The following is a 20,490-nucleotide window of genomic DNA, read 5'->3' on the forward strand; positions in this document are numbered from 1 at the left end:
CTGTCGTCGGGTCTGCAGATGTTCGACAGGTTCCAGTGGCACGACAACCGCGCCCATTCGATTCCCGAGGACATGGACTGGGTTCGGTTTCTGCCAGTAAACTTTCAGGCATCAACTGGAAGTGCTGCGTTTTCACGGCGGCCATCGCAACCACGGGCCATCGCCGCAGTACCACTCAAGCGTAGGCATTCCTGGAGCGGTGCCTGGCGGGTTGGTCAATGGGCAGTTCCTCAGTTCGCCGGCAGCGCCAGCGCGGGCACCAGCAAACCACCATCGGCCGCGCTCGAGCGAAATGTCTGGACTAGCGAAGATTGTTTTCAGTGATTCGTCGTTTCTGGCGCCGTATAGCAAAGTCGGCGACATCATTGTGTGCCGGGAGACACACGGGCGGCAGGTGTCGGTGAACTTCAAGTTCAAGCTGTCCGCCGACCAGGTTGATATGTTGACGAAAAACATGGATCGGCCACAGAGGGCCCAGTACGGGGTATATCTGTACATGTGCCAGTACGCGCTGGCCACTAGCTTTGCAAACCAGCCATCACAAAACACGCTTGCAGTGCAGTATCCGTCGATGTGCAGCGTGGTGGTTAATGGGCGCAGCATCCAGCGCCCGCCGCAGCGCCCGAGCCAGGAGACACCACCGTGGAACCTGATGGACCAGGTAAACCTGCAGATGGGGGTCGATAACAGCGTGTGTATCATTTACACGTCCCACACGAGCTGGGTGGCGGTGGCCATGTTGGTCCGGCAGCACACAGCTGAGTCGATTGCAGAACAGATCCGACAAGTCAGCTTCGTCGATGCAGAGACGGTGCGCCAGCAGTTCTTCAGGCCTGTGGGCAATGCCGACGACGACGTGGTCGCTGACGGCGCTCTGGTTAGCCTGAAGTGCCCGCTGGGTCTAGTGCGCATCACAACGCCAATGCGATCAAAGTACTGCAACCACTCCCAGTGCTTTGATGGCGAGGTGTTTTTGAAAATGAACGAGCAGACGCCGACGTGGAAGTGTCCGATATGCTCGATTGCTGTGAAATCATGGCAGGAGCTGATTGTTGACGGATACTTTGAAGAGATTCTGCGCGGCACGCAGGACTCAGACGACCAGGTTCACGTGGACCCTGATGGTGCATGGCGCAGGAAGGAGGCGGCGGCAGCACTAGTGGCTTCCTCTGGAAAGCACTCGCGGAGCTCGGCTGGTGAGGCGATTGATCTGAGCGACGTGGAGGTGTCGGGCCCGTCTAGCAAGCGCTCCAGGACTGAGGTGGTGGATCTGACGCTGGATTCAGACAGCGACAGCGACGGTGAAGCGGAGATGAACGAACTCCTGGCTGACCTTGAGAACGACAGCGAGTGGGTTGACGAGGCTGTGTCGCAGGCTGAGGTGAACAGCCAGCCTGGAACGCAGTCCAGTGCGTCAATTCCTCAGTCCCAGAATGGAAGCGCAGGCAACCACCGTAAAAGGAACAACAGCTCGAGTAGCCATGCGCCCATGCTACCAGGTCCTTGGATGCAGACTCCACAGACAAACGGAAACAGGTCAGGAACAGCTGCCGCCGCCGATGGTCAGAACATAAATCCTGACCCAAGACAGTTGCCTAACCCAAGAAAGCGGCGCTCTTCTTCTGTGTGTGCTACATTAGGCGCCCCTAGCAACGGCAATGGTGGCATGGATATGTCAGTGTCAGGGCCAGCTGCAAATAACTCGCTGACGCTACCAGCGATGCAGACAAGACCTCAGCAGGCGAATGGAGATGGGTCAGGTACATCTGCTAATGGCAGCAGCTCCACATTTTCCTCAAGACCATTCACTAACACCTCCACCACAAGGACACCTCCAACTGTTGCGCACAATACGGCCAATAGGACAGGTTACAGCAGCCAGGGCACTGATACTCGGGCAACAAACGACACTGGAGCACATGGAGGAAATCTACCGACGGGCCGGGCTGGCAGAGACCAGCTGGCATCGCCGGTCCCTGGACTTCCTGCGAACTGGGCTAGCCAGACAGGCACTTTTACTTGCCAGGCCGAAGAATGCAGCTCGTTTTCGGGAGACTCGCTCGCGCAGGGCTCAGGGTCCGCAGCCCAGCAGCAGACCGCAGAACAGGTCACCGAGGCTGATGCCGTACATGCGGCCGAGGGAGCAAGGAGCTGGCAGCAGCTTCCGCCCACCCCTACACAACCTGGCACTGCCAGTGTCAGTAGCTCTGGTTCTGCCGATCCGGCCGTTCGACTCCAGCTCCCTAGCAGTCCCGAGAGTGCAGCACCGCACCTGCACCGCAGGTGGAAATGGATCACCCGAAGGCGCTTGCCCGAGGATCCGTGCCAGAGCATGAGGGACACCGACAGCAGCTAGTAGTTCCCGAGCAGCGTACTGCCACGCCGCCTGCCAGCAGCGGCATTACTATTGCCACTGCCAGCATCCAGCAGCGCCGCGATCCATTCAAGTTCAAACCCTCGACCAAAGCAGCCTCCAAGCGTAGCCGGGTCCGGGTCATTGATGCCAGCGATACCAGCCCCAGCACAAATGGCGCCGCTCCTGGCATACAGACCACCGTACTGTAGCTCACTGGGCATGTCGTCTGGGCCGCCGCCCGCTGCGTTCATGCGGTCACCGATGGCGTCGGCAACAGTGACACCAAATTACGCCGACCGCACACTCCCGCCGATTCTGGCTGCACCGGCTACTGCGCCCATGACTCTGCATCGCAGCGATGTGCTGGATTCCGCGCCATTGACGCCAACCAGGAATCCGCTACAGCACCTCGGGTCGTCCTCGCCGCCGAGCAGCAGCATGGTAGGCATGTCGCCTACATACAAGGCGCTATTTACCAACGCAGGCGCAGGAAGCAACCGGGTGTTTGGATCCGGGTCGAACAGCGACGACACCGCTGGGTTTTGAATAAAGCGAACATTTGTACATTGCAGCTGCCGCTATAGTGGACCCACGCCATTGACATCTGCACAAAAAATGGTCTGATCTGTCGAGCTTGTGCCATAGTGAAACGGCGCTTTGGTATTGGACGTGTTCCGCGTGCCTGGCGCAACCAGCTGCGCGGTGTGTGTTTTGACTATTCTAACCTAGATCCGCGCATCTCATCTGCAACACCATGCTCTCCCGAATCAGCCGTGCTCGTCCGTCCAGCCCCAGCCTGCAGCGCCTTGTGCGCAGCTTCTCCGAGGACTGCAGCAGCGGGTCCTCGCGGCTTATCAAGCCCACGATCGGCGAAATCCCGCGCTACACTGAGCCGATTGGGCTTGTGTCGCCCGAGACTGCTGCGCCGTTCCTGCGGTTCTCAGACAAGTACCTCTCAAAGGGGTTTGACCCGAACGATATGTACCTGCACCCGGGCTTCATAACCGACGCCGAACACACCTTGCTGGTGAAGAACTGCGAGAAGAAGCTGCGCCGCCTTGCAAGCTCCTACGAGATGGGCCATTTCGACAAGCGGATCCACAACTATCGCGAATGCTCGGTAAGCGCGTGGTTGCCACGGCGGCGCACTGTGGGTGCGCGCGTCGCTGAGGCCCTGGGAAAACCCCTGGATCCGGATCCTGTGGAATTGTCCGGACCGGCACTCGAACGGCAAGTCTGCCGGCTGGTCGACTGTGGGCAAGTACGACGGCCAGATCCGGTCCATTCTCGACCGCGTGTGGGACTTGTTCCCCGCGAGCCTTGCCTGGCTGCCACCGCACATCCTCGACTTGCACCAGGACGGCGAGATCCTGCCGCATGTCGACAACCCAGACTACTCGGGATTCGTGGTCGGCGGGCTGTGTCTGCTGGGACCTGCTGTGAGCACATTCAAGCATGTGGATGATCCGGAGGTGCGCGTCGACGTGCTGCTGAATCCCAACAGCCTCTACTTTATGACTAATCACATCCGGTACCAGTTCACACACGAGATAACCGTGGACCCGGCCCAGCGGTCGTGGGGCGGCAAGGCGGTCCCGCAGTCGCGGCGCATCTCGCTTATGTTCCGCGACGCGAAGGAGCCGTCGGGCGGGTGGCAGAGCATGGCCCAGAACGTTGCTGGCAGGGCGTAGACTTTGAAGAATGCTTTGCCAAAAGAATTGTCATTTAATTCAAAAGGATTTTTATAGAAAACAAACCCGGCAGGCTACTTAGTTACCCTTGGGGGCATCCTTGAAGGAGACGACAGCCTCCTCGTTCATGGCGCTGAGGACGGTGACAAGGATGTCCCTGCCCTCGCCGAAAGCGGCCTCGAGGTCGGTACCGAGCTCGTTCGAGGGAAGGGCGACGTCCTCCTTCATCTCGGCGTTGTCGTCCATGAGCGACAGGAAACCACCCGAGATGTCGACCAGAGTGTACTCGTTACGCTTGACGTTGGGGACCTCCATGTTGTGGGTGGAGGGCGACATGTCCTCAAGCTTCTTGCCAGTGAAGATATCGATGGCAGTCATGTTGACCTTGGCGTGACCGTGCTTGCCAGTCTTGGAGGTCGACATGTCGACGATCTTGCAGGGACGGCCCTTGATGACAACGAAACCGTTCTTGCGCAGAGCAGAGCACTGCATGGGGTAGGTGAGCGAAGCTCCGGACTCGGAGCTCTCGAAAACGTGCTCGTGCTGCGAATCGTCGGCCATGGTTATTTGCTTTTGTCGTTAAATAAACTACAGAGAGCGAGGCTTGTTAGGTTTGTGTAGTGCTGAATCTGCAGATGCGAATTTCAAACAGCGACGGCAGGCAAACATAGACACTCCCCCGTCGCAGGCAATGCAAGGGAAGACCGAGACCGACCGCAGAAGCTGTTTGAACGAGCGAATGGAGGGCCGCACAGGGCTACGAGAACACGCCGCCATGCTCATAGATCGCGCGGCAGGAATACGCCTGGGCACTGTCTAATCGCAGAAGCATAAAGGACAAGCACAGCCGCGCCTGCGACAAGTCACAAAGGCCCATACAGGCGGCGGCAGAAAACGACATCAAAGCATACGTACCTAGTTGTTTAAAAAAGCGTGCAAAGGAGAAGTAAGAAGTTCCCAGCTCTCCAGCGCCGCGCCCATCTAAAGGCGATGCCGACCCTGCCGCACTGCCGATGCTCGAGTGTCTAGGCGATAAAATTTTTTCGATGGGGACAAGGGGGTACCCGAACTGTGACTCGCAACCGAGCCGCGCGTCAATTTGAAGTGGCTGGCCAATCAGCGTGTGGTCGCTGTTGCAAATCCGCCAAATGCATACTTTCAGGCCCAACCTGCGCTTGGGTTCTGTCGCCTGCGTGCCTGGCGCTGCCCCCTGCGCAAAGCATAGTGCGTGTCGCGCCAGTCTAGGCGTGTGCGCGCACAGTAGGTATGCGCGAATTCCAGGTCATCGGTATACTTGTCATGCTACATTTCCATGTGTGCATTGCGGTTCAGACTCTGAAAATTTTGATAAGCACAAAATCCATCTCCGACACTGGGCCCGATCAGCAGGTCCTATAGGCTGCCCAGTAGCCCAACAGATGTTGAGCGATCGGCAGCCATTGGGTCAGCGGGCAAAGACTCTGGCTGCACTGCTTGGTAGGGCCAGCATGTAGCTTTACATGCCCCACCTCGCCACTACAACTCTTGGAAGAGCTACATAAATGGCTCTACGTTTGGCATACAATCCCCTTATCCGGAATTGCATGCAGCAGTGTGGTGATTGTGAGTCATGCATGCTCATGCTCACGATTCAAAGAGCCGATGGTTGGCAAAACAAGCCGGTGCGTTCGCTGGTCTACATTTTGACATGAGCAGAGATGTATGCAAGGCAGTCTTGGTCAAGAAAAGTATTCTCCTGTAGGATTTCAGCTGTCTTACTCTAAAAGAGACTGGAGAGCACCCAACTCCAAGGGATATGTCATGACACCCAATAATGAATGCTGCAGACATTTTGCAACATTAATCTTTTCTTTCAGCAACCACAAAGGCCCATGAACTCCCTCTCCCTCTCCCTCTCCCTCTCCCTCTCCCTCTCCCTCTCTGCAGCTGGTATGCATGCCAACATAAAAGCCGTTCCCACACTTTGGCATCCAGCTTAGCTATAGGCCAAAAAGCCGGCTCTATTCGGATACACATCTCCAGTGTGGCATGGCATGGCGACAAACCACCTTGCCTGTGTCAGGAGACAGCTATAAAGCAAGGAGGCGGATGTCCAGGAGCCGTCCTGTTCCTTCGCTTTCCTTTGCTCATTCCTTCCTGCGACTATGGATGCTAATCATATCAACAATCTCCCTGCCGGTGTCCTTGTGAGCATACTCAGTGTTCTCTGCTATGGTATGTTCCACAACCCATTTCACATCACCAAGTACTGGGACATGATGAAGCTCGCCACTCTATGTCGTCTGTGGAACGAGTGTATGCCACAGCAGGTCTATCGCTACGTCTTTGTCCAAAGGAAGATCTATGCTATTCGCAGCTCTTCGACTAGTCGGATGCACAAGAGGGTATCCTGGGTATCCAATGTCGGGTCCATTCTCTATCAAAAGAGACTCTGTTCTGCGACTGACCTGCGCATTGTCATGTATGACGACTACACCGGCCCACTCCTACTCGCGAATGCACTCAAATACTTTGGCCTTACATCACCATCGTGGTGGAGGCTTCAAGGTTTGCACTTTTTCGGTAAAGGTGTCCTTCGGTCGGGGACTGACTATCACACAGAAGACATATTTGCCGATGCCCACTCTTTCAGCGAATTCTTTGCCAGACACTTTAGAAACCTGCAGAGCATCGGTCTATGCGTAAAGATACCGACGACACAGTTCACTGCCGCTGACTTTTCTAGCTATACTATGTCGCCTCGATATTCCATGTTGCTCCAGACGTTCCTGTCAAAACTTTCGTCTCTGCAGTGCTACCAGCCCAGTACGCTTCTCCTGAACTCGCCAATGCATCTTTCGCTGACTCATGTGGAGCTTGATATGGACTGTATCAAAGTTCCCCTGCCCAACATTGGCCTGGCTCCCAATATCGTCGAACGGCTGAAGCTATATAACATTGATGGCGAGGTGCCCTTAACCTGCTTCCGCGGTAACTATAGTGGAAAGACCATATATACCAATCTGAAGGAGATACAGTTTGACTTTAGGGCTGCTAGTGGATCCAAGTCGCAGAACGTCAGCCTATGCCCTCACCTTGCACACGTGTTCCCAAAGCTTTTCAAGCTGTCGCTAAAACAATCCATGGGAGTATACAAAAACATGTATTCTGCATTGGCCAATGCACCCCTTAGTCATCTATGTATTGACGAGCATCAGCGCTCCCTCCCTTACATTGACACCAGCATCATCCACAATGTCACTAGCTTTCAACTGTCCACAAGTATCTCTGAGGCTCCTGGCTGGTACACTGATTCAAAGGACCTTATTACTCGCTTCTATTTTACTCACTCTACAGTGCAAAATGTACTGATGGAATGCCTAGTACCTTTTCCGACGCATATTCTTTGGAGAGATCTTGTGAGCCTGTCATTCTCTACCGATATAGCAACCAGGTCACATGATCGTTCATCTTCTAGAACAGCTGCCAACTCTGAAGTTCCTCCGAATCACCTGCATCTCGATGGACGCAACTGACACCGACAACTATTTCTGGGGAACATACGACAGGCAGGCGGATATTCACGAGGCAACTACACCGACTGTCATTGATACTGCAATTGCACATAACACAGTGAGCACAGTAGGGCTTGAGCCAATTAACAAATGCCTACAGGTTCTGGATATCGACGCCCCGGGGTACTTTGACACAGACGCTATATGCAGAATGCCGCTTTTCCTTCCGCTCCTCCAATTTGTTGCTATAGATAAGGAGTATACTGACCAAATTGGTACATTTGTGCAAAAGATCCGGCCACATGTAAAAATTTGTGCACGTAGAGATGTCGACTGTCATTTCATGTTTTAAAAAGTTTTAACAGACTTCAGTTATCAATTATACTTCGCGGTACTCTTTCAAGGGCCGCAGCTGAGTAAATGGTACTATTTAGGTATTCACATCGCTCAAGAACCAAAAATGAATGATTAGTTTTGCAGCATGCAATCAAGAAGCTTGCTGTTCCAGCTGTCATCCAATCGAAATGACTGCTGATAATGACGAAGATTACAAACTGGGATAAATTTGTGTCTGTGCTACAGCCAATTCAGCTAATTGCATGTCCAGTTCGTCTGGGTGAATGGGGGGGGCATCTAGAAGAATGGCAAAATGAGGCATGTAAATGCGCAAAAGCAAGTATGAGGACTTCAAAATGTCGACTAACTGCAGCTTTCCTGAACAACACAATGGGACGGTGTTGATGTATTGCCTGAGCAGTCTATGAGAGACACCCATTTGCCTTGGCATCCACTTGTTATCCATATCGACCAGGGAGTACATGATAAACAAACAGCAGTGCCCAAGACCCTGATTGACTGGCCCCTCATGCCATCTTCTTTGCCGCATAGCCTAAAAAAGACAACCAAAGTGAACATGTAGGGAATGCTGCAGTTTATTGGGTGTAGACTGGTGGACCAGAAACTGATCAGCTTGTTTATAAGCCCCGGTTTCTCAGTGTTGGGATCGGCCAAGCGGAGCAGCCAGCGGATCGGGGGAGATTCATAGCCCGCCACAATACACATGTTGGCGGAACTGTCAGACCGCTTGGCCCCCTCTTGCCTTTTCATCTCTACACTTTGTCATAGAATCTATTCTTATCACACTGCCATGAGCGATTCAGAACTTCAAGAGTACCTCGCCACCGCCGTGCAGCTGGCCAAGGGATGTCGGAGAGGCGTTCAAGGACGGGTTCCACCGCACAGGCCAGTTCGCTGCCAACTCGGACTTTGCAGCCGAAGACAAACTTGGCAACGGAGCCGATTGCGTAACAGCAGTGGACAGATACATCGAAGAGACGATTTTCACGCGTCTGCGCGCTGTCTACCCGACGCACCAGTTTGTCGGCGAGGAGACAACAGCCGAGCACGGCAACGGCTACAAGGTCACGGACCAGCCCACATGGATCGTGGACCCGGTCGACGGCACCAACAACTTTGTGCACCATTTTCCCTATACAGGCATCAGCATTGGTCCTGGCGATCAACAAGCAGCCGGTGGTCGGCGTCCTGTACCTGCCGGTATTGGGCGAGCTGTACACGGCGGTGCGCGGACAAGGCGCGTTTGTTAATGGCCAGCAATTGCCAGTTGCTGAAGAAGCCGGCGCTGACGTCGCCCTACTAGCCTGACGCAGTGCGCGATGCTGACCGAGCACGGATCAGACCGCTCTGCAAAGACAATGAAGTCGCGGACAGGACTCACTGACCCGCCTGTTGCTCGACAAGGAGGACGGCGGCGCGTGCGTCCAGAATCTGCGCGTAATCGGTGCCGCTGCGCCCGACCTTGCCCTGGTTGCCAAGGGCTCGGCCGAAATCTACTGGGAGTGCGGGCCCCACGCCTGGGATTTTGCTGCGGGCGCCTTGCTCGTTACGGAATCCGGTGGCGCCGTGTTTGATGGCGCCGGGTTCTGGGGCTCCGATGTGCCCGAGAATGACCGCGTGCCCAAGCCGCTGGACCTGTGGAAGCGCAAAATCGTCGCCGTCAGGTATATCCCTGATCTGGACGGGCAGCCGGGCAGCGGTAGGGAACTGCAGCGCAAGCTGGCCAAGGAGCTGCTCGATGTTGTCGAGGATATTGACTATCCGGCGGATGGGTGCCAGTGAAATGCATGTTTCCTCGGAAGGCTAATAGAATAAGCTTACCCTTACATGATGGCTTTGATAGCGGTACTCAATTGGATGTCTATATGGCCAAGTCTTTGTATATTACCAGGGGGAGTGCCATGCTGCTTATATGTAAGGCGAATGCCCATTCTTTTACCCTCAACTATCCGCCACAGCTGCAAAGCAGGCAGCACTCCAGCCTGGTACTATTCACGCAAGAAATCGCTCCATGGGAGGGGTGTTTCAAAGCCTGCCCAATTACTACGCCCGTTATGTTCGCAATTCTGCTACTGAATATCGGAATGGGGAAATAAAAAAACGATAGCCTGGCCATCTCTCAATCTCTGGGCCCTCTTGCCTTCCCAACGTGTAATTTTTCACCACATTTTTTCACCAGCAATCGTAATAGGGATATCGGGGATTTTCTTTTTCCATGTACATACTCAGTTCGCTTGGCAGTGCCTGGTCGAGCACATACGACTGGGCGTTCAGCAAAATATGGCTCGGCGAGTCCACACGCAACGACATCAAAGCGGACCCGTACCGGCGACAAATCTGGCCCGACTATCCATGGCAAGGTTCTGGAGATCGGGCCTGGCTACGGCTCCTCGCTCAAGCTCCTACGGCACCGCACCGACACTTCCGGCCAGCGGCTTATCGACCACAAGCAAATCACCTCCTACACGGCGCTCGAGCCCAACCCGTTCCTCTACAAGGGCCTAGCAGGCCAACGCCGAGGAATGTGGGTTCGCCGTGGTCCTACGACCGCGGAGTCAGTATCCGGCCGGCGACCAATGCACCGCCAGCAAGGGCGTGCCGTTTAATATTGTGCGTGGCACGCTCGACGACGAAAACGAAATCCCGAAGTTCATCCGCGACGAGGCCCCGTATGACTCCATTGTGACGTCGTTTGCGCTCTGCACGGTGGGCTGCCCGCAGACCACGCTGGACAACATCTTCAGTCTGCTGAAGCCCGGCGGCACCTACTATTTCATCGAGCATGTGCGCCAGACAGATAAAGCGGACCGCACAGTCAAGGTCGGCATGGATATGAATGCGAGAGCGTGGGCAATTGTGCAGGACTGGATTACGCCTGTGTGGGCAGTTGTTGGTCCATGGGTGCCAGCTCAATCGGCGGACCGGCTGAGCAGATCGCTGCCATGAAGCAATGGCGGTCGGTGCATTACGACACAATCCGGCTCTCGGTCGACCTACAGGCGCGCATCATGCCCATGATCATCGGCAAGGCAGTCAAGCCCTGAGGCGACAGAGCCCGCTGCATTAAAGCTTTCTTTTTAACAAAAAATATATCTACTGGTCTACCAGCTTGACGTTGGCAAACGGACTCATTGAGTACCAGCTGGCAATGACGTCAAAGCCATCGTCGCTGCTTTGCAGCTTGTCAAAGAACTCGGCATGCTTCTTGCTGTTGGTTTCCTGGCGCAGTCGCTCATCCTCGAGCCTCTGGTTCTGGGCTTTGCACCGTATGCAGCTGTCGGTCTCGTCGCCCAAGCACCGCTGATGGAACGAGTGCTTACACATAAAGTGGACGCTGGGCAGATCCAGCGGCGCCATACACGACGAGCACTTGGTGCTCTGAAACACCACCGGCTTTGTCTGCAGGTCGAGCATCTGGCTGTGGTGTTTCTTGAAGTCGGCCGCATATGCCACAACATCCTTCTCGTTCTGGGCAATCCGCTGCGTGGTCGTCTCGATCTGCCGCTTGATGTACCCAGCGCACCATCCCGAGCGTCACACCCGACTCGCCGTCACCGCCCAGCGCCTGCAGCACACGCAGCGGCGACATCAGATTATGTCGCTCAATCGTCGCCAGACACTGCGCCAGCGACTGCTCGTTGTCAGCATGCTGCGGGTTGGCCGCAAAGTAGTGCAGCGCCTTGACATACAGGTCCGGTTGCTGCTCGCCATGCTTCACCAGCAGCTTCTGCATGTTGGCAACGTCGTCCTCCTCGATATATAGATCCAACAGCGCCGATGCATCTCCGCGCTGCTCGTACAGGGCCGGCAATTCCGTCAGAAAAGTTGTTGGAGGCACAGAGAATGTATGCCCGGTCCCAGTCAATCTGTGCTGACGGATTGCGCAGCAGCTCCAGTGCGTGCTCTCCGCGGCGATTGCCGGGCAGCCTCCGTCTGTGCACGCAGCGGGGATTCGACGCCGCACAGGTAGAGCTCCAAGAGTGTGTTCCAGGCGGACTGCATGTCGCGCTCCTCGTCGGAGATCAGGCTGCTCGGATCCTGCCACCGCTTGGCAATGATGCTCTCCAGAAATGCCACGAGCCAGGACGGCTGATCGGCAAACAGGTGCTGGATCTTGCGCAGCGAGAGCGCGCTGGACGGCAGCGACCGCAATAGTGAGCCGGTCTCACTTTCGTTGTCAGCCTCGTTGACCAGCACGCGGGCGATCCATGCTGTTGATACACACATCGACCAGCAGCTCTGTGGTCTCCTTGGGAAGACTGGCTAGGCAGCGGCGCCCAAACTCTGCTAGGTACACAGAAATGTCGGCGTCGTTGAGCTTGCGCATATATACCAGTGCAGCCTCGATGTCCTCCTGGTCCTCGACCTTGAGCTTCAGGTACATGCCCTGTCTTGTTGAACTTGTCGGCCAAGTACAGCGCCTGGCTATAGAAGCCCGCCTGGCGACACACGTGGATGGCAGTATCGATATCAAACTGGAAATCCTCCTGCGTGTGGATAAACTTGTCAAGGCGCTCCTCGTCGCGCAGCTTAGTATAGCAGTTCAGCAGCAGGGTTGTGTGGTCCGCCGATGCCATGCCAGCAGCGTGCAGCTCCTGCAGGTACCCGGCCAGGCTGGCCAGACGCTGGGCATCCTAGATACTTGCGGATAACATACGACGGCTCAACGTACCCGATGGTCTGTGTGTACTGTGACATGGCAGAGTCAAACTCGTCCTTGTTGTACAGCCAGTCACCGTACTTTTTGTAAATGCCAGCAACGCTCGCCTGGTCGTAGTTTCCGTTCTGGGCCATTTTGACCGCCAGCGGATATAGGTTCTGGCGGTACAGCGTGTCGAGCTTTTCAAGCAGGTCCTTCTCGTTGAAATGATCCAGTGTGCCGTGTCCGCCAAGCACAAACACACTGCCCCACTCGGCTGCCACGCCGCGCACACCCCCGGCTACTACACCTGTGTATGCGACTAGTTTGTTGCGTGTATCGAGGATTGTGAATGTGGTTGCGTCGTTGTACGAATATGTCTTGGAATCACTAGGGCTGTTGGGCTGCGGCACAGGACTCTCGGCAGACCCCGTGTCAAGCAGATTGGGAGCCATGGCCGAGGGCACCGCCGTAGCCAGCAGCAGGTAGTGCTTGTAGTGCCGGAGCAGCACCTTGGGTGCATCGAAGGCAAAGCATGGACCGCGGCCATCCGCAGTGTAAAAGTAGATAGGCCTCGTCTCTGGCCACTACCAGTTCACGCTGTGCATTGACCATCGAGCACCCGATGCCGCACCCGCGCTCTTCCAGCACGTTTGGCTCCGCCCGAGCGCCCGACGAGCTTGCAGTGTCAAACACCAGCGTCTGAGCAGTCGTCGTTGCAAACAGCGCTACATTAGTGCCTGTGTCGTCTGTCGAGAAGTGCAGGTTGGTGATGGGTTCTGGTGCCAGATGCAATGTGCGCTGCTTCGTTGCCTTGCCCTTGGCGATATTGCCGCGAATCAGCACAATATGGCCGCCAGCGAATCCCAGCGCGATCTGGCCGATTGATGGCGTAGCTGCAACTGCCGTCAAGGGGTAGGGCGTGGTGCTTGGCTGCTGGTATTTGACAGCGACAGGCTGGGTGTCGCCTTGTCGCAAAAGCCGGTCCACTGCCCACAGCTTGATGACTGGCCGTGTGGCTGCTGTGTTGACGTTTTCTTCAATGGTCAGCAACATGCGGCTCTGGTGGAAGGTGCACCATCTGCGTGATGCGTGTGCCGGGGATGTCGCCGGTGGCTACGAACGATTTGACTATTAACGACCGGTTGACTATGTGAATGTACCCATCTGCGTCAGCCAGGAAAATGAGGTCGCCGCTGTTTGAGGCCAGGAGCAGCTCGGGCTTGGAAAACACCTCGGGCAGGCTGCCCAGCGTGTCGCGCTTGAAAAAGTGGAACTGCCTGAGCTGGAAATTCGCCATTTGAAAAACGTATAAAAAGTCTGGAGAGCTTGAATGCAAGAAAAAAAACACGCTAGGAGCCGTTGCACGCTTGCATAAACGCTAGACCGTGAGACGTCACAGCCAGCTCGAGCCGGGGACCCAAGGTCGCAGCCGGCTCGGCTGGCAGATAAGGCGGGCAGGTATGTGCGGGCACGTGAACTCGTTCCCAGGAGCCAGATATCTGCCGGGCTCAGTGGACGGCATTGATGCGTGCTGCAGTTTTGCATGTGCTAAAGGGGTATCTATCGCCTCACCCTTCTTCTTCCCACTTGCTCGCTACTTGTTTTTTCTCTTTCTCCAATTCCAACTCTTAGACACCTGTCTCGCTATATTCTCGTACAGATACAACAGCCATGTTTGCCCCTATTCGCACCAGCCTCAGCCGCAGTGTCTGCTCTGAAGAACGTATGTTTTTTGCGGCGCATAAAGTATTCTCCGAGGGACGCAGAAAATATTCCCAGGGCTGGCCAGATAACACTAGATACTAACACCCCCGTGCGCCATTGCTATAGGGAGCTCTTGCGCGCATGTACGCCTCACAGCGGGCCGGCCTTGCCTCGCTCGTGTTTGTCGAGGCCAAGGGCAGCGGCATTGACGAAGGCGCTCTGAACGCAATCACAGCGGCGCGCAAGCTGTCGGGCCCCGTCACGGCAGTTGTGGCCGGATCCACTGCCGATGCCGCCGCCAAGGCCGTGGGCAAGATCGAGGGAGTCGACAAGGTCATTGTGGCCAAGGACGCCGTGTTTGATCCATGCGCAGCCCGAGTCGACGGCTACCCTTCTGCAGGCGATCCAGAAGCAGGAGTCGTCCACTCACGTGTTCGCCGCACACACTGCTGCGGGCAAGAGCATCATGCCGCGCCTGGCCGCGCTGCTCGACACGCAGCAGATCTCCGACATCACCGCTGTCGAGAGCGAGGACACGTTTGTGCGGCCTGTGTACGCCTGGCAATGCCATTGCCACCGTCAAGAGCAGCGATGCTGTCAAGGTCATTACCGTGCGCACCACTGCATTCCCAGCTGCTGCCGCTGCTGAGTCGGCCGCCGCTGAGGAGGCGGCACCGCAGGTCGATGCCAAGCCGCTGACACAGTGGGTGCGTGAGGATGTGGTCAAGAGCGACCGCCCGGATCTGGCCAGCGCCAAGCGCGTTGTCGCCGGAGGCCGTGCCGTCAAGTCTGCCGAGGGCTTCCAGGTCATCTATGATCTAGGCTGACAAGCTGGGTGCTGCCGTTGGTGCGTCGCGCGCGGCCGTCGATGCCGGGTACTGCGACAACAGCCTGCAGGTAGGCCAGACCGGCCGCATCGTCGCCCCCGAGCTGTACATTGCCATTGGCATTTCCGGCGCCATCCAGCATCTGGCTGGAATGAAGGACAGCAAGACCATCGTGGCCATCAACAAGGATGCTGATGCGCCTATCTTCCAGATCGCCGACTACGGCCTTGTTGGCGACCTGTTCACCATCGTGCCCGAGCTCATGGAGAAGATCGAGGCCAAATAGGCTGCTTTCAATGTGACGCACTAAGCGAAATAGAAAATGAGGCCACTTGGTTAAACCGTTTATCCACGCCTGCATGTCCGTTGCTGCCGCCTTATCTGTTTGTGCACCCCCGCACGCACCACTGCTGGGCTGTTTCGGGTACGTGGGAAAAACGGGAACCTGACTAGTTGAGCCACTTTTTTGTTTGCCGTTCCTGTGTCAGCAGAGACTGAGCGGTGCTCTGCCTCCCCCGTGCGCAGAACGGAAAGGATCTGCCATCAGAGATGTACCCGTGACAGAAGCCGACCGTGGGAGTAAAAGCCGTAAAGGCGTGGACCAAACGGCCGCCCATTCGCCAGCCTGATACCGGACACCGCTAGCATAGATTACACGCACTGCGGGTATAAAAGCGAGGAGTGCGGCGGGAGGGTCCGTGAGAAACATCGCATCTCTTCTCCTCAACACTACTGCAAACCCACTTTTTTTTTTTCAGCAACGCAAGCAACCCAATGTCTTCAGCCGCCGCCACCCACAGCGACCCGTACGAGTACCAGCCCGGCTTTGGCAACCACTTCTCGTCGGAGGCTCTCCCAGGCGCTCTGCCCGTGGGTCAGAACACTCCCCAGGTGTGCCCGTACGGGCTCTACGCCGAGCAGCTCTCGGGCACGGCCTTCACCGTGGGTCCGTGCCGGCAACCAGCGCACCTGGCTGTATCGCATCCACCCGGCGGTCATGGCACAAGCCCTTTCGAGCCGTTCCTCCCCGGCCAGCACCAGGTTGTCGGTCAGCTTCGACGCACACACAACTGAGATCACGCCGACGCAGATCCGCTGGCTGCCGTTTCGGAGATCCCCGAGTCGGAGCCGCTGGACTTTGTCACCGGTCTGCGCACAATCGGCGGGGCCGGCGACACCGCCCTGAAGAGCGGTCTGGCCGTCCACATCTACACGGCCACGCAGAGCATGGATAAGCGCGCGTTCTGCAACTCGGACGGCGACCTGCTGATTGTGCCGCAGCAGGGCCGTCTGGACGTGCAGACCGAGTTTGGTCCGATCATGGTGGCGCCGAACGAGATCGCCGTGATCCAGCGTGGCATCCGCTTCTCCGTCGGCCTGCCGGACGGACCGAGCCGCGGATACATCCTGGAGGTCTACGATAACCACTTTGAGCTGCCGGACCTGGGCCCCATTGGCGCCAACGGCCTGGCAAACCCACGCGACTTCCAGACGCCGACGGCAAAGTACGAGCACACAAGCGACTCCATGGGAGATCGTCAACAAGTACCAGGGTGAGATGTTTGCTGCGCAGCAGGACCACTCGCCCTTTGATGTTGTCGCATGGCACGGCAACTACGCCCCGTACAAGTACGACCTGGCCAACTTTAACGTCATCAACTCAGTCAGCTACGACCACATCGACCCGTCCATTTTCACTGTCCTGACCTGCAAGTCGGCTCATCCGGGCACGGCTGTGGCAGACTTTGTCGTGTTCCCGCCGCGCTTCGAGGTGCAGCAGCATACGTTCCGCCCGCCCTACTTCCACCGCAACTGCATGAGCGAGTTCATGGGCCTGATTCACGGCGAGTACGAGGCGAAGAAGGGCGGGTTCCTGCCCGGTGGCGCCAGCCTGCACTCGATGATGACGCCGCATGGCCCTGACGCCAAGACTGTCGAGAACGCCACTACGCGCGATCTGCTGCCTGGCCGTGTTGCTGACAACACCATGGCCTTTATGTTCGAGTCCATGTTCCAGCTGAGAGTGACAAAGTGGGCCGTCGAGCACAAGCAGCGCGACCACGACTACTACAAGGCCTGGCAGAACATCCCGATCACATTCAACCCGGACCAGATCTAATGTCTTTTATGTGAATAACATCCATCCCCCTTTCTTTCCTTTCTATTGCAGCGGGTTTAGCAGATGGTGCAGAATCCGCTGCTGCCGCTCCATTACATCTACGCTGGACGAGGGGAAGAACTCTGGAACCCCCATGCTCTGCAGCATCATTTGCTGTCGGTACCGCAGGTCGTCGAGTTTCTCGATAGCCCGGCGGTCTGCACGCTCCAGCGCGAGTCGGTGCTGCCTGGCCATCTCCTCCTTCTCCTTACTGCTGACGCTGTGCACCATTTCGCGCGCCAGCAGCTGCTGCATTGCCTTTTCGTTTTCGCGCTCAATCGCTTGCCGGTGCTCCCACAGTCGCCGCTCAAAGCCGTGCTGCGCCATACACAGCTCCTGCAGCTGTCTCAAGACCTCCGGCGACACATGCAGATTGGCGAACTCGTCCGCTGGCTCTGCTGGATCGACGGGTGCGGGCTCGGATGGCTGCTCAATTATTGTATGATCAGTGCCCGTGAATATGTCGGGTGCTGGCTGCACTGCCCATTTGGATGTGTCTGGCTCGCCCTCGTAGCTCGCCCTCTGTCGCTTCGTTACTGGCGAGTCTGGGGCTTCATTCGGCGCCCAGGCAGGTGCTGCGCTTGGCCGACTCTTGGCGTAGCAGGTCCTCGGGCGAAAATACTGGCCGCTCATAACTTGGTGGGGAATAATACATACGCAATAGACCGTGATAATATAGACATGGCGATATACCAGCGCCATGCTTTGACCTACACCTATGTGTGCGCTCAATCGCCCCGGCTCGTTTTGGGGTCTGCCTCAAGCACTGCTGAATGGCGAAACAAAAAAATAAAATAAAACTCCGTATATTAAGAAACAGTAGCAGAAAGGTGATGGCGTATTGCTACTTACTATCTCCCCCTATCTTTCAGAGCTTCTTCTTGGTCGCAGCCGTAGTGCTCGCCACTGCCTTCTTGGGCTTGGTCTCACCGCCCAGGACCTTGCGGCGCTGGCGGATCATGTGCGTATACAGCTTGTACAGCACAGGCGGGTAGTTGATAATGTTCAGCAGCAGGAACCCCTTGAAGGCTGGCCGAATCGCACCGGCAAACGGCAGCGCCGCCCACATCTCCAGCATCTCGCCCGAGAAGCCAGTCGGATACAGAACGTAAAACAGCGTGTACCGCAGATACAGCAGCGTCGGCGACTGGATGCCCAGCAGCGACAGCGTGTAGTGGCTGTACCGCACGCACTCAGTGATCGACCATGCCAGCAGAATCAGAACGAAGCCGTACGAGGCACGCACCTCGGGCTGGTCAAACACATACAGCGTGCCCCAGACCAACAGCAGCCGTGAGTACACTTGTGTGAGAACCGGCAGAACGCTCGAGCGCACAAAACCAAGCAGCGAGTGCACGATCTCCAGGAGCGCACCTGTCTGCACGTAGATTACCGCATAGCCGACCTGGTCGAACAGCCCCGAGAGGTCGGTGCCGTGCTCCAAAAGATATGTCACGGTTTGGAAGAGCACGTAGGACCAGCCAACGAACGATGCGGCATTGTAGGCTACCAGATACGAGTCGACCAGGCTGTTGGATTTCTTTTGCGCCATTTTTAATGAATAGAGTTTGCAATACGTGGATGATGGAGAGACGAGAAGGCAAGAAAGAGGCGGCGTGTGAAAGCGGGCGGTGGTATCAACCCCTCGATTTCCCCCAGCCAGTGTTCTCTAGCACTCGGCGGCTTTCTGTTTCCCCTCCACACCAGGCCGAGCCGAGCCGGGAGCCAGTCGCCTGTTGGCTCGTGCCTCTTCGTCACCGCCGGCTTGGCTGGGCTTGGCTTCTCTTTGCTCGGCACGGTATTCCTTTTTCTTGCGTCTACTTGTATTGGCCTGCCCCCTCTTAATTCCACTACCACTTTTGTACTTCTTGTCAGCATGAACAGGACGACGGCAACAGCCACAGAGCAGTTTGAGTTCCCTGAAATCTACAGCTTCCCGCCATTCTTCACGTAAGGCATAGCCCACGTTGGTGTTAGAATAGAACCCTATGGCCTGCCTTTCGCAAGGCTTGCGCTCAATGCGCGGGTGCCCATTTTAGTCCACCAGTTCAGGTATCTAAAAACTGAAACCTCCCTCTCGTTATTATCTGCATCAATAGGCGGCAACCCGCAGAGGCGACATGGCAGGAGCAGCGGCGGCTCTGGTGCAACCTGGTTCTGTCCTTTTACCGGCACACGCGCCAACACACAATGACACTATCTGAAGCAGTGCTTTCGCCACCATTCCACAACTACCAGATCAAGCGCATACTGCGCGTCGATGTATTGCGGGAGATCGTCGACGAGCTGGTGAAGCAGGGGAATGCCGTGTGGGTTGGCCCGAAGCACACAAAGGACATGTGCTTAGTGTTTTGGCGCAAGCCCGAGGAGTGGGCGGCTATGATCCACCAGTGGGTTACCGATCGGGGGATGATCAATACCGTGCTGACGGTGTATGAACTGACGAATGGCGATGACACTGGTGACCAAGGTAGGTGCTGCCGTTGATAGACTGTAGAGATATGGTAGCATTTCAACTAATGAGAATGTGCTTGGGTGTAGAGTTCAGCGGGCTTGATACTGTTGTTTTGAGGCGGGCGTTAGATATCCTGCAAAGCCAGGGAAAGGCACAGCTGTTTGTTGGTTCCTCCGACGATGACCTTGGCGTCAAGTTCTTTGCTTAGTTATATGCGTCATAAAATACATGTATGTGTTACCAATACTCGATTCTTATATATACTGATGTACAGAAAACACCACCAGGCTGCTGTGCATTCGTGCTTTGCGTGCATTGTGAAGTGCGCTCAATACAAATGCATGTGCTCTATTTCCTTATTGCTGCTGCGCTAAGATGTTTCGTATATGCTTCTTGCTTGGTATCTGGTAAAGGCCAAATGTAGACCTCGCAATAAATGTTTGGCTAGAAAACCACACCCCAGTGCAATAATCATCGCTGCAGTGGTCTTGACGGAGTCTGCATGAAAGCCTCAGTTCCTTGAGTCCACCAAAAAACAAATGCTCACGGCAGCAACCTCACCACTCGTACCGACTATAAAAGACTTGACCCACTCTTTTTCCTTTCTGTTTATCCGTTCTCTTTACTGCTATCTCATTTCTCTATATTCTTGCCATGGTCTCAACATACCTTCTGGCCCACATTGATCGCAACACCATCCGTCCCTGCATCATTGATATACTATGGCCTTTTATTGACGGTGAAAACGAGCAGTAGGCTATCGAGCAGTAGGCTATAAATCAGCAAGGCCATCGCAAAATCTCTTT

At 55.9% G+C, this 20,490-nt stretch overlaps 13 protein-coding genes across 13 annotated transcripts; 9 read left to right on the forward strand and 4 right to left on the reverse strand.

Annotated features, from left to right (window-relative positions):
• The first annotated feature begins 175 nt into the window (after positions 1 to 175).
• DL89DRAFT_22050 (uncharacterized protein) lies at positions 176 to 2,733 on the forward strand. Its single transcript, XM_040884457.1, has 3 exons — positions 176 to 1,536; positions 1,651 to 1,760; positions 1,869 to 2,733. Exons 1-3 carry the CDS (start codon positions 293 to 295, stop codon positions 2,354 to 2,356), a joined length of 1,842 nt encoding a protein of 613 aa, XP_040747947.1. The 5' UTR covers positions 176 to 292; the 3' UTR covers positions 2,357 to 2,733.
• DL89DRAFT_22018 (uncharacterized protein) lies at positions 2,419 to 3,006 on the forward strand. Its single transcript, XM_040884436.1, has one exon. The coding sequence runs from the start codon at positions 2,501 to 2,503 to the stop codon at positions 2,900 to 2,902; it is 402 nt and encodes a 133-aa protein (XP_040747948.1). The 5' UTR covers positions 2,419 to 2,500; the 3' UTR covers positions 2,903 to 3,006.
• A 104-nt stretch (positions 3,007 to 3,110) lies between these two features.
• On the forward strand, positions 3,111 to 4,047 carry DL89DRAFT_254525 (uncharacterized protein; the record flags this gene model as incomplete). Its single annotated transcript, XM_040885283.1, has 2 exons — positions 3,111 to 3,476; positions 3,592 to 4,047. 2 exons carry the CDS (start codon positions 3,111 to 3,113, stop codon positions 4,045 to 4,047), a joined length of 822 nt encoding a protein of 273 aa, XP_040747949.1.
• Positions 4,048 to 4,053: 6 nt separating this feature from the next.
• DL89DRAFT_22055 (initiation factor 5a) lies at positions 4,054 to 4,979 on the reverse strand. The gene is made up of 2 exons (XM_040884461.1): positions 4,963 to 4,979; positions 4,054 to 4,676 (listed from the first exon to the last, which is right to left on the reverse strand). The coding sequence occupies exon 2, from the start codon at positions 4,606 to 4,608 to the stop codon at positions 4,126 to 4,128; it is 483 nt and encodes a 160-aa protein (XP_040747950.1). The 5' UTR covers positions 4,609 to 4,676; positions 4,963 to 4,979; the 3' UTR covers positions 4,054 to 4,125.
• Positions 4,980 to 6,021: 1,042 nt separating this feature from the next.
• Positions 6,022 to 7,964, forward strand: DL89DRAFT_264544 (uncharacterized protein). The gene is made up of 2 exons (XM_040886291.1): positions 6,022 to 7,445; positions 7,474 to 7,964. Exons 1-2 carry the CDS (start codon positions 6,192 to 6,194, stop codon positions 7,891 to 7,893), a joined length of 1,674 nt encoding a protein of 557 aa, XP_040747951.1. The 5' UTR covers positions 6,022 to 6,191; the 3' UTR covers positions 7,894 to 7,964.
• Positions 7,965 to 8,601: 637 nt separating this feature from the next.
• Positions 8,602 to 10,033, forward strand: DL89DRAFT_301100 (carbohydrate phosphatase; the record flags this gene model as incomplete). The annotated part of the gene is made up of 3 exons (XM_040890838.1): positions 8,602 to 8,711; positions 8,734 to 9,139; positions 9,273 to 10,033. 3 exons carry the CDS (start codon positions 8,602 to 8,604, stop codon positions 9,678 to 9,680), a joined length of 924 nt encoding a protein of 307 aa, XP_040747952.1. The 3' UTR covers positions 9,681 to 10,033.
• Positions 10,034 to 10,113: 80 nt separating this feature from the next.
• On the forward strand, positions 10,114 to 10,844 carry DL89DRAFT_254529 (uncharacterized protein; the record flags this gene model as incomplete). Its single annotated transcript, XM_040885284.1, has 2 exons — positions 10,114 to 10,452; positions 10,491 to 10,844. 2 exons carry the CDS (start codon positions 10,114 to 10,116, stop codon positions 10,842 to 10,844), a joined length of 693 nt encoding a protein of 230 aa, XP_040747953.1.
• Positions 10,845 to 10,952: 108 nt separating this feature from the next.
• DL89DRAFT_264546 (uncharacterized protein) lies at positions 10,953 to 13,860 on the reverse strand. Its single transcript, XM_040886292.1, is given in 9 exon segments — positions 10,953 to 11,402; positions 11,422 to 11,681; positions 11,737 to 11,802; positions 11,840 to 12,080; positions 12,124 to 12,289; positions 12,315 to 12,532; positions 12,552 to 13,117; positions 13,137 to 13,599; positions 13,658 to 13,860. 9 exon segments carry the CDS (start codon positions 13,835 to 13,837, stop codon positions 10,992 to 10,994), a joined length of 2,571 nt encoding a protein of 856 aa, XP_040747954.1. The 5' UTR covers positions 13,838 to 13,860; the 3' UTR covers positions 10,953 to 10,991.
• A 525-nt stretch (positions 13,861 to 14,385) lies between these two features.
• On the forward strand, positions 14,386 to 15,357 carry DL89DRAFT_273835 (electron transfer flavo protein, alpha subunit; the record flags this gene model as incomplete). The annotated part of the gene is given in 4 exon segments (XM_040889112.1): positions 14,386 to 14,598; positions 14,618 to 14,796; positions 14,834 to 15,050; positions 15,076 to 15,357. 4 exon segments carry the CDS (start codon positions 14,386 to 14,388, stop codon positions 15,355 to 15,357), a joined length of 891 nt encoding a protein of 296 aa, XP_040747955.1.
• Positions 15,358 to 15,845: 488 nt separating this feature from the next.
• On the forward strand, positions 15,846 to 17,190 carry DL89DRAFT_273836 (Homogentisate 1,2-dioxygenase; the record flags this gene model as incomplete). The annotated part of the gene is made up of 4 exons (XM_040889113.1): positions 15,846 to 16,013; positions 16,036 to 16,119; positions 16,185 to 16,616; positions 16,645 to 17,190. 4 exons carry the CDS (start codon positions 15,846 to 15,848, stop codon positions 17,188 to 17,190), a joined length of 1,230 nt encoding a protein of 409 aa, XP_040747956.1.
• A 42-nt stretch (positions 17,191 to 17,232) lies between these two features.
• Positions 17,233 to 17,862, reverse strand: DL89DRAFT_281088 (uncharacterized protein; the record flags this gene model as incomplete). Its single annotated transcript, XM_040889622.1, has 1 exon — positions 17,233 to 17,862. The coding sequence occupies one exon, from the start codon at positions 17,860 to 17,862 to the stop codon at positions 17,233 to 17,235; it is 630 nt and encodes a 209-aa protein (XP_040747957.1).
• Positions 17,863 to 18,019: 157 nt separating this feature from the next.
• On the reverse strand, positions 18,020 to 18,804 carry DL89DRAFT_264548 (PTPLA-domain-containing protein). The gene has a single exon (XM_040886293.1). It carries the CDS (start codon positions 18,779 to 18,781, stop codon positions 18,098 to 18,100), a length of 684 nt encoding a protein of 227 aa, XP_040747958.1. The 5' UTR covers positions 18,782 to 18,804; the 3' UTR covers positions 18,020 to 18,097.
• A 301-nt stretch (positions 18,805 to 19,105) lies between these two features.
• Positions 19,106 to 19,892, forward strand: DL89DRAFT_220317 (vacuolar protein-sorting-associated protein 25; the record flags this gene model as incomplete). The annotated part of the gene is made up of 3 exons (XM_040884446.1): positions 19,106 to 19,179; positions 19,329 to 19,699; positions 19,771 to 19,892. 3 exons carry the CDS (start codon positions 19,106 to 19,108, stop codon positions 19,890 to 19,892), a joined length of 567 nt encoding a protein of 188 aa, XP_040747959.1.
• Positions 19,893 to 20,490: the final 598 nt, after the last annotated feature.

This window comes from Linderina pennispora, assembly GCF_002104995.1.
Source record: "Linderina pennispora strain ATCC 12442 chromosome Unknown DL89scaffold_1, whole genome shotgun sequence".
Classification (NCBI taxonomy): Eukaryota; Fungi; Kickxellomycota; class Kickxellomycetes; order Kickxellales; family Kickxellaceae; genus Linderina; species Linderina pennispora.

Bases quoted from the DNA above. Each gene is read 5' to 3' on its own strand.
- DL89DRAFT_264548 (XM_040886293.1), bottom strand. From the start codon at position 18,781: ATGGCGCAAAAGAAATCCAACAGCCTGGTCGACTCGTATCTGGTAGCC.
- DL89DRAFT_22055 (XM_040884461.1), bottom strand. From the start codon at position 4,608: ATGGCCGACGATTCGCAGCACGAGCACGTTTTCGAGAGCTCCGAGTCC.
- DL89DRAFT_264544 (XM_040886291.1), top strand. From the start codon at position 6,192: ATGGATGCTAATCATATCAACAATCTCCCTGCCGGTGTCCTTGTGAGC. The intron at 7,446-7,473 runs GTGAGCCTGTCA...CTACCGATATAG, and splicing joins ATATTCTTTGGAGAGATCTT to CAACCAGGTCACATGATCGT.
- DL89DRAFT_22050 (XM_040884457.1), top strand. From the start codon at position 293: ATGTCTGGACTAGCGAAGATTGTTTTCAGTGATTCGTCGTTTCTGGCG. The intron at 1,537-1,650 runs GTCAGGAACAGC...AGGCGCCCCTAG, and splicing joins CCACAGACAAACGGAAACAG to CAACGGCAATGGTGGCATGG. The intron at 1,761-1,868 runs GTACATCTGCTA...CCAATAGGACAG, and splicing joins GGCGAATGGAGATGGGTCAG to GTTACAGCAGCCAGGGCACT.
- DL89DRAFT_264546 (XM_040886292.1), bottom strand. From the start codon at position 13,837: ATGGCGAATTTCCAGCTCAGGCAGTTCCACTTTTTCAAGCGCGACACG. The intron at 13,600-13,657 runs GTAGCCACCGGC...ACCTTCCACCAG, and splicing joins CGTTAATAGTCAAATCGTTC to AGCCGCATGTTGCTGACCAT. The intron at 11,803-11,839 runs GTGCACAGACGG...ATCGCCGCGGAG, and splicing joins CGGCGTCGAATCCCCGCTGC to AGCACGCACTGGAGCTGCTG.
- DL89DRAFT_22018 (XM_040884436.1), top strand. From the start codon at position 2,501: ATGCCAGCGATACCAGCCCCAGCACAAATGGCGCCGCTCCTGGCATAC.